This window comes from Thunnus thynnus, chromosome 6, assembly GCF_963924715.1.
Source record: "Thunnus thynnus chromosome 6, fThuThy2.1, whole genome shotgun sequence".
Lineage (NCBI taxonomy): Eukaryota > Metazoa > Chordata > Actinopteri > Scombriformes > Scombridae > Thunnus > Thunnus thynnus.
The window spans coordinates 10127123-10137873 of record NC_089522.1 but is presented as its reverse complement, the minus strand read 5'-3'; the positions used below and the strand labels follow the sequence as shown (position 1 = coordinate 10137873).

At 39.5% G+C, this 10751-nt stretch overlaps 1 protein-coding gene across 1 annotated transcript; it reads right to left on the bottom strand.

Annotated features, from left to right (window-relative positions):
• Positions 1 to 3997: 3997 nt before the first annotated feature.
• lrrc47 (leucine rich repeat containing 47) lies at positions 3998 to 10399 on the bottom strand. The gene is made up of 7 exons (XM_067591622.1): positions 9782 to 10399; positions 7306 to 7752; positions 7084 to 7200; positions 6790 to 6905; positions 6052 to 6154; positions 5779 to 5868; positions 3998 to 4443 (listed from the first exon to the last, which is right to left on the bottom strand). The coding sequence occupies exons 1-7, from the start codon at positions 10349 to 10351 to the stop codon at positions 4222 to 4224; spliced, it is 1665 nt and encodes a 554-aa protein (XP_067447723.1). The 5' UTR covers positions 10352 to 10399; the 3' UTR covers positions 3998 to 4221.
• Between the last annotated feature and the right edge of the window lie 352 nt (positions 10400 to 10751).

Sequence of the window (10751 nt, the reverse complement as noted above, 5' to 3'; positions counted from 1 at the left end):
GGGAAATATCTGGCTCTTTAGCTGCTAAATGCTCCACCATGTTCACTGGCTAGTCCTAACTTTGTCTGCCATTTAGTACTGAGCAGGTAAAGTACAGTGTGTCTTCAGAGGTTTGTCTCTAAAAACAGCTGCCTGCTGCGGCCAAAAACAATGCTGATAATAGAGAATCCAAAACAGTAATGTTGTAGCCAGAAAATATTAAATAAATATTAAATAAAATGCATGTATGGATACATATTGTTTAGAAAGCATTGCTTTAGATGTCAAACAGTAAGGATGAAATCTGAATAAATCAGTCCATCAACAAGATAAAGTAAATGTCTGAATTTGGAATGAAGTGAAACTATGTCTGATAAGTCTCTTGTTTACCTGGAGTCTTGGAGTCTTGGAGTAGCAGCATGGAGACACGTGGAAGCAGTTCTGGACCGTTCTGAAAGTAGAAAAACACATAAATCCATTACATTACAAAATAAATGGGAGTAACTGTCACATAAACCTCTCTCATTTTCTATGCCATTTATTTTTATAGAGTAACGGCTCTGCTTAATAGCTGTCGACAAGGTGTGCAAACACAAAAGACAGCTATGTAGCAGACTGCGTAAATAAATGCTGCAGCATGTCTCTGCAGAAAGCTTTTTGTTCCTTTACATAAATTATTATTTCCCAATCATCTTTGAATGCAAGTCAAGAGAAGACAAAAGAAAATGGGAAAGAGATGCAAAGTTTGTCTCTACCTCATCTATGGTAGTGTCATCATCATCATCAAGCTGGGAATGTTCGTTGATGATTTGCAAGGATCTGGTCATCAAATTCTCTGTCTCCTCAGTGCTGCCTGAAGACTCCCTGAGCGTGGCATTGAGAAGAGGGAAGCAGGTGGAGAAAGCCAGCGCAGACAGTGGAGCCACGTCTGGAAAAAGGAAGAAAGCAGTCAGTGGGATATTTGCTCTTCTGCATCTCCTGCACTGCAAGATCTCATATTGTCTCTTATAAATATTGGCTAGATGTTGTGTATCGGACTATTTACTTTAAAGTTTTCATTTGAAATACTGCCTTGATATTTTTTGGAATATTGGACAATTTACTCAATATTTCCATGATAGATTATATTGTTCTCGTCTTCATTAATAGATAAGTCTTGTTTTTCTTCAAGGTTATGAAGATATTTCTAGATCTGATATGGCACTTGGACTGGTTATTGACTGATCTGCTTCCCCTACTTGAACTTTTCTTGTTGAGAAAAAAGCCCATCTAATCTTTTCTAGAATGCTCTAGATGCTTTTATGAATTATTGACAAAGGTCCATGACCAAAATGCATCTCTAATAAACTCTGCGCTGACAATATGCAGGAATTCAGCATTTTTTTTCACATAAGGACTGACTTGATGTACAGATCCAACAGGGCACTCTGAAAAAACAGCAAACAAAGTTATATGAACATTGCAGCCACAAAATATATCTATCTGAGAAAAAAAACATATGAATGCACTGATCAACAACATCAGACTAAAAATGCAAACTTAAAAAAACTCACCTTATGCTTCTCGATTGTAGCTTTGTCTTTCTGAGCTGTGCAGAAGTCTAAACACACCCCCAGCATGGCCAGAGTAGTAGGGCTCTGGTCCAGACTCAACAGAGTGCCGATGTATTGATCAACCAGTCCAGGGGACTGATGAAAACAACACCATGTCAGAACTTTCCAGCAATTATGCGTATATGTTCTTAGTACATGCATTAGGATCCGAGTTGGATTAAATAGAGTACTAGTCAAAAGTTTGGAGACTGAGATTCTTGAGGCTTGATTTCCGAGCCGTAGATTTGGTTCCACCCACCACCTCAGCCACAAGGAGGCTCTGAACCCCCACCTAAAGATGAAGGCAGACAAAGCATTAACAGGATTTTTCACTTTTCTCTGGTGTAGAAAACACAATGGGCACTAATAGGGAAGTCCAAGACAAGCCGATAAAGGCGGCAGAGCCTGTGCTTTTACTGAAAATATAATATGGCAAACATGAGAGAGGGAAGAAACAACCAGGATAAAATGAAACAAAGAATAGGTTCCTAGACACACACACACACACACACACACACACACACACACACACACACACACACACACACACACACACACAAATTTTAATTTAATCTGTAGTCTGTTTTATTTAAATGTTCCTTTTTATGCTACTGTTAATTAGTTAACAGTAGTCACTCTCAATTGTGTGATTGCTTTCAGCAATCACACTTTGTTCTTCTCACTCTTTATTGTCCTTCTCACTCTTTATTCTTATTCCGTCTCCTGTACGTTTTTTGGCCCTTTTCAACTGCTTCATACTTTGTGCTATAAAAACCATTCAACTGTCAATCTGTGCAGCTCATTCAGCAGATGTGTACTTGTATTTTTCTGAAATGTAACATGTTTCAGTGATTTTATTATTATTTATTATTATTTTTTAAAACATTAAAATTCATAATGGCAGTCTATGGGACGAACCGTCCAACTGAGTTGGAACCTTTGTCACTTTGACACTCAACTGCTCGGACATCCCTTATCCTACAGACACCATTCAAACTATAAAATGTTCACATGACAACTTTGAATTTTCAAAGTTATCAGATTGTTTAGTGATATCTTTTATAGTTTTTTAGCAATTTAAGCAAAAAGTCAGGGGTTTTACAGACGTTGTCAGGTCTCATCAGTGTGTCATGTAATCAGGCACAGTGGAGAGCACAGATATTATTAGACCAGAAAAGATTTTTTAAACAGCTCTCACTCCCACAATTTTAACTCCTCAAGCATATAGCTTGCCTCAGTATGTTGCCACAAGCCTACTCTCTCTCAAAAGGTAAATACATTTCACATAGGACTTATAGTTTTTGAGATCTGAACTTTAATTGATAGAGAGTCCCTGTCATGTTCTCATTGACTGCAATACAGTCTGCAGGATGTGTGTCTCCTCTCACTCCAGTTTCTTAAACTTACAGATTCTCTCTTCCTTCAAACACTTTTTACACATATCATTCATTCTCATGGTAAATTAGTCTTGCTTTCACTAATGATGTACAAATCTCTGAGCTTCAAGCTCTAGTTTGAGACAAATACATTTTCCTCATCAAAATGGAGATTTTTTCCTTCCATTATTGGGAATATCTGTTGGCTCAGTGGTTTAGAACACTGTTTTCATGATCAGCTTCACCTTAGATGACAAGGTTATGTGTTTGATACCCCCTAAGTTGCTTAACATTTTTATCATGTACCATAATTCAATTCCACTCTAGCTTACTACTGAATACTGAATAGTTAAACCCACACAGGATAAGAAGTTTAATTTTTAGATGGAGTATGACCTTTTTTCCCCCAGATGTTTTCAACACAACAAATTCTGTTCATCGTTTCATAGCTCAAAGCTACAGTATCACATTGTCAAGTTATTAATTTCAAAACTATGTAAAATAATACATTAAGCCATCCACAAGATCATTTTAACTCATAAAGCAGGAGGCTGCTGGTTGAATATCTCATCAGGACATAAATAATGTTATTCCAGTGACTGAAGTCAAATGTCAGAGTTATATAAACATCTTTAGGTTCAGCTCTCTATGTATTAGACAGACCCATGAGATGTATTGACCTGGTCAGGACATGTGCAGTGTGTTGATTTTGCTGCTGCTTGCAAGTAAAGTCTACTGCAGGAGGCCTGTCAGTCTGTTAGACACTGATCATCAGTTGACTTTTCCTTTCAGTATAATTCAACCCTCTTAGTTCAGACCTTCTGCTCTTGTTTGATTCTGACAACTGGGTGTGAACTTGTCATAGCTTCAATAGCTTGTTGCATTCTCATCACCTTTCTTTTACACTGCCTGTCCTCTAAACATGCCTAAAACCTCAAAGGAGAGCCCTTCTTGTGTCAATGTAAACCTGAGTATTAATGCTTGATTTTCATTGTGTTAAAGTGTCAAATAAAACATATCCGGACATACAGTGTTTCATATTAAGCATGCTTTCAGAGGGTGGCAAAAGTATTTATTAAAGTAAGTACATGTGGTTCAAAAAGCTGCATATGCATCAAAAATGTTATCATTTGTTGAAAGGCAACAATTGAAGATTCTCCCAAAATCAAACTGCTGCAGGGTGTTGATTTAATTATTAGGTTTTCTATGCTCTTTCTGGTCAATTAATGTAGCGTATGAATGAGTGTAAACATCAAAGGTTCCCCACAACATGACTACCAAATGACTGTCAAGTTGCTGATGTCTTTGGAGAGGTCAGTCTTGGACGGGTAGACGACCTTCAGGTTCCCGTCTTGGTCAACAGTTCGGACCTGCTGGATGATCAGTTCGCTGGAGGTCTCGCTGCTGGAAGCCGGCTCTGGGGGACTGCCCCCCTCCCCGTCTGACCCCTCCTCCTCCTGATGTTCGGCTGTGAACTTATTCAACTCCGCCATTTTCTGTCACGAAACAGGAAATAACCATTAAATGCCCACATGTTGCATTTGAATATTCATAAAATCTGTTTCTGACATTGCGGAATGACTGGCGCATACTGCAAACCTAAACTTGAGGTTTGAGGTTTTATGTCAGTCAGTCCTCAGTGACACCATGTCACTGGTCATTTAATTAAAATTGTTCAGCTGGGGAAACAGAAGAAGGTATTAGAACTGATGCTATGGTTGAGATGAATTAAAAAACTACTGACAGTTAAATATAATTTTATTAATAATAATAATAATAATAATAAGAAGAAGAAGAAGAAGAAGAAGAAGAAGAAGAAGAATAAGAAGAATAAGAATAAGAAGAATAATAAGAAGAATGAGAATAAGAAGAAGAAGAAGAAGAAGAAGAAGAAGAAGAAGAAGAAGAAGAAGAAGAAGAAGAAGAAGAAGAAGAAGAAATCCCAGAATGAGCCAAATTTTGACAAAATCTCCTACATATTGGGTGTAACATCAGGCTAAAAACTAAACCAAAATGTACTGAACAATGTATTTGAGACATTTATCAGCTCCACAGTTGCAGTATTGTGACCTGTGTGTTTTGTTCACTTAAATCTTGCACCAACAACAAGGCATATTTTTGAGATCTGTCTGTTCTGTTGAATACTTCCCCAAAAGTTGTTTTGTTAAGTGGAACGCAGCATTTGTTCCATCACAGAAATCCAGAAGGATATAAAGAACTGTAAAATGTGGTCATCCAATATTGACAAGAATTCAAAATATTGTCCCAGAATGAATTCAATGAAAAGGTTTTCTTTGGACAAGCAGGTTTCAGTGTTGATTCAGTAATAAATATGTCAGAAATAAAATCTGTTCAAAACATTTGTCCAGCACGAGGCGTCCTGCCAACAACAGAACACATTTCAGTAAGAATTTTCCATGAACTTTCCTGTAGCGGCGCCCTCTGGACAAAATGTTAACTGTACTTACAAGACATCTGATGAGCTGAGTTACAGTTCCACACCACATACTAATATCCACTATACACTCATCTTTATAGTATACTGTTTTTACAGTTTGCACATAAAAAATAACGTACTGAACTGTTTTATCCTGATGAGCGATAATATGTGAATGGTAGTTTAAACCTGGCGATATGCTGCTTTTTACAAATCCTACTTTAAAACAGCAGAATAATCCAGATGAGTGACAGAGCATCTATTAGTGAAATAATGTCTTCATGTTGTTTTCAGTGTTACATAAATAGCCAGCCACATTTTAAGAAACATAATGATGTAACATTGATGATGATGGTGAAAACAGGGAAAGAGAGAGAGAAAAGGGGAAGCTTACTGCAATCAGAGCGTCCATAACATCTTTACAGGTCTGCAGGCTGGTTGCACTCGTCACCTCCAAGAACAACTCTTTGGTTGTCTTCTTAATCTGTGAAGTACAATCAGTTGATCAGGCAAATATTCCTATTACATCCTGGAGAGATACAGATGCAGATTGTGGTCTACAATAAGACAATGTGATAATAAATGATAATAATAATCATAACATGAAATTCTCTTTTATGGTAGGACACATTTATGATAACCAGAAAGAAAATGCACACACACACACCTTGGTTTTCTCACTGTTGGTTATAGGTGGGAATGAGATCACGTGTCCCTCTGCGTCCACTAGGCAAGGATAGAGTGGTTTCCCTTGCAGAAGCTGCAGGTATCTGTGAAAAATAAAATGGTTGGGAGACTAGTTGACGCACAGCAGGTGACCTTCTTTAGATGAAAAATGATAAGGTTGAAATCTGAAGCGGCTGTCAGTAAAGATTCTCTGATTAGCAGGTTTCACTTGGTGTGTGTCATCATGTCAAGTAGCTGTTTGGTCTTCCTGTACTTTACTTCAAGCACACTATGATGCATTAACCACAGATAAAAGATGTATTGATTGTATCGATGAGTCACGTCAGTTATCATAATCAACTATTAGGCCTAAAACATCATGGCATTGATGCAGACCAAAAATGTTTTTATATCCAATTTCTTTGCATTGCCTGTTTATTATGCACCGATTACAACTACCTGCAAACACAATGTGGGCTCATGTGTTCAAACAAAAACAGAAAGCAACTTACATCTTACACACCACTTTAATGTGAGGTGTCACTTATGTTTCTTTTTACCGAGTTGTTGAGCTTGCTTTTTTATTTTGAATATCAGTTTATAAAGTGTCTGTTAGTTCTAACAAAAGACAATCCTCCCTTTACTCCAGTCTGCAGTTAACTGATGAGCATCTTTCAAACCATTTTCCCCACCAGAGATAAAACTTGTGCTGTATGAAAGAGTCGTATGTTGTACTGACTTGTGGAGGCCAGTTACGTTCTGCCTCTTCTTCTGCTTCCTCAGCTCATCAGCCTCCAGCTGAAGATGTCTCATCAGCTCAACGGCCGTCATCTCCTTTCGACCCAGCGGCACAATCTAACAGACATCATGTTCTTGCGTGAAATTCATACGTTTTTTTGAGAGCTTTTCAGTGGAAACTACAGTAGATCACATAGTAAACAAACATAAAACTTGACACTTTTCTGAATGCCAATGAAAATGTAACTGTTTGACTGGCTGAAAATAATGAACCAATCATTCTGCGTCGGCAAACCTTCAGCTGAGTCGGCGGCTTGACATCGTACATCAAGGGACCTTTGAGAAGCTGCACATCATGAGTTGCAATGGTCGCAGTGGTCCTTTTACCACAAATGTCATCATGAAGCTTCGTCTAGAAAAACAACAGGGGAATCTTTTTGGTGGCCACACTGCACACTTAGTTATGTTATTGGTTACACATCATGAACATGGTCTGATGCATTCGGTTTTCGCCTACCTGAGCCATCAGGAACCGCTTGAGAGCATTCCCAGATTTTAGGTTCATCCCTCTGACCACGCAGCATACCAGGTATGGTCGAACATCCTTCACCTCTGCACTCACTTGGACTGTGAGCGCTGTAGAAGGGTCCGAAACATGGAGAACCCTCACTACCATCTTATTCAGTTCCTCCACTTCATCCTGTTCGTCTGCCACCTTCTTCTTCCTCTGCTGTTGCCTTTTCCTTTTGTCTGTGTTGCCTGCGTCAGCTCCATCCTCTCCCTGTCTGCCTTTTCTTTTTCCTCTGAGGTAGTCGAGGATGGACTTGGTCTGGCAGCCGTTGACCATCTTCTCCAGGCGCTTGTCGTTCAACTTGTTGCCTTTAAAGTTGATCTCCTTTAGCTTAGGGCAGTCGCTCAAATCAGAAGGGATTTCCCTCAGCTTGTTGTTTGAGAGATCCAGCACCTGGGAAGGTGGGCAGGCATGGGGGGGACAAAACCAAGTGCATGAGTTAGGTTAGGCACTCTGGAAAAGAGCATCAGCTACACCTGAAGGTTTTAAGGCTTACTACAGCAAGAATATATTACATTTAAAAAGGTGCAATATACGACATTCAGTCCTACTTGATGTCATCAAACAATTATTCGTTCTGTAAAGATACAGTAGAGTAATGGTGTCCTGAGCAGAGAATGAAGTCACACTCCCTCTGTGTGTGTTGTAATCTGAGCTTCTCTCTGTTCTTTGTTTTGATAGCCGGTCCAGCGGTGTGTGCATGTTAGTGCATGTGGGTCAAGCCCCCAGGAAGAGCTCCAGACTTTAAGCCAATTTGACATAGTAGCCAAACCATGTAGTTACAACTTCAATGTCCAACAGAGGCCCAAAAAGTATTTTCCATGCACACAATCATGGGAAAAGGAGTGCCTGTAAAATAGTGGATACATTTTTTTGAGCCTCACAGCCCCCGCAAAATGACTCTTTTCACAATCAGAAGTTGATCCATTCAGTTTGATAATATTTGGAAAGTCTAGAAGAGCCAGATGATTGAATTATTTTAACTCATCCATTAAACCGGAAGTTAGCCGGGCACATGTGCAGTGTGCATTCATCTGGGTAACTTCTTTACAGTAGGAAGTGGCTTTTATGGCTTCATGCACCACTGAGCGACTTTCATAAGAATGAACAAGGTCTCTTCCAAAGCTGTATGCAGTTCTCTTTTTACATCAATGATGTGAGTCCCTCCCTGTCCCCCCTGCGTCCATTTTCAACATGGCGGCCAGGTCACAAACTTTCTCATATTACAGCTAAACAGTACACTAAGTATGTTTCGAGGCGTGAAATAGGCAATGCAGTATCAGAATCTTGATCCATATTTGATCAGCACTGCCTAGTTTGACAATTTGATCTGAGTTTCGTGAGCTGTCTGTTCAGATGTTCTGTTTTTTCCCCAACTTTATTGAGTAAACTACACACGCATTTGTTTTGGTCTGAGATGCTTGTGCTCTAGTGTGACACCTAGTGGGGCTGAATGTTGTATATTACACCTTTAAACTGGCACAGATACATTACTTATACCAGACTCCATTTACACATTTGACAGTTGAATCATATTTTAGGAAATGTGAGTACCCTGTGGTAGAGGCTGCCTTCCCTTCATCAAACAGATGTACCAGTGAATGTGCAAACACAGCATTTATGTCAAGAGACAGTACCCAGGGAAGTTAATTAGAAGGCTAGTCAGTAATATAATATTTTGGTTCTCCGTGAGGTGATGAAAGGCCGCTAGGCCCGTTTTTATTTTGAGAAATGTGGAAGATGGTGAAACATTATCTCCAGGCCAAGGGCAACTGATAAATTTTTGTCTGAGACACCATTGTTTCTAAGATGAATCATACTTGGATCATTTTCAAAGCGCCAAGGTCACTAATGAACTCAGCAATAATGGCAGAATAGTTTTGAAATTGGTTAAAAAACCAAGGTGGAGTCTAGAAAATAAACTCCACATTAGGTGGGATTATGAAGAGGTATATAATATGATATTTTATGATTTTGCATTTGGTTCTTCATCCCGGGATCAAGGCCTTGGTTTGCGTTGTATTGCTCTTTATGCACGGTAAACCTATTTACATTGAACTCTACCAGCTTCAAGTGTATTTTTTGAGTCTTTCTGTTATAAGTTTTGAGTTTAATGCTAAGTTGTGGGTGACCTGAAGATTTATTGGCCCATCTGAAGATATCCCACGACAACCCCTTTAAGATATTCATCAAAAAATATTGACAGATCCTCTAAAATTCGGCATAACTTTGATCCACCTAAAAACTGTTTTCTTTAAGAAAACCACTTAATCAAAACATACTCCCTTTGTGGTGGACAATTACCAGAATGATGAAATTATACGGAAAGAAGAGCTGAAAACTGTGTTCTAAGGTCATGTTGTATGGTTTATATAAGAGGGTCAGAGAGCTAAAACAGATGAAGGGATGAATTTGGGCCCACCTTCAGAGCAGCTAGCATGTGAATATCTCCACTCAGCTCTTCAAGGCTGTTATCAGAGGCAACCAGGCTGCTGAGGAGATCCAGTTTCTCCGAGTAGAGATCAGCGGGGAAGCTGGTGATGCGATTCTTGGAGATGTTGATGGTGGAGAGCTTGGTGCACTGGCTCAGTCCCTCCGGCAGGACCTCCAGGTTGTTACAGCTCACATTGAACGTGTTTAGCTCCTTTAACTGGGTGATACCCTCTGGTAAAACCCTGAGGTTGTTGACTGAAAGGTCCAGGACCTTCAATGACTTGAGGTTGCCGATGACATTCGGGATGGAGGCGAGTTTGTTCCTGCACAGGATGAGGCTTTGGAGATTTGTCAGATGCTGGATGTCTTCGTGGATCTCTGTCAAACTCGGGCACTGGCTGACTTCCAGATAATTCAGCAGTGTGAGGGAGTAGACAGCAGAGGTGAGCCCTCCATCACAAGAGACTCTCTTATCGACAGCAGGACCCTGAAGAACCAGCTCACGTCTCTTCTCTGTCGCCGCTTTCTCTACTTCTGGCCATTTCTTCAAGTCGTCCATGCTGCTATCAGACTAGCTGAGAGTTGTCAAGCTCACCAAGAGAGTAAAATACACGACTTCCGCTTTCAGTTTTTAAAATAAATTGTCATTCCGTTGACCATGTGGGTTTTACAGAAGATAACTGAGTTGTCTGCCCCCATACATCCATATAATGACGAGACATGTGAAAATAAAGAAATAAGTTGACACACAGCACAGGCTGCATACTTGTAGGACACATCAACATTAAGCACACTTACATATAGCACAGATCATCATATGGCGTCATGGATTTGCAAAAAAAAAGAAAGAAGGAAAGGCCATTATAGGGACAATAAACTATCAGTATGTAAGTAAACAAAATTGTCAAAGAATTATAATAAAAACATTACTTCAACAACATGAAGGATCACAACTACCC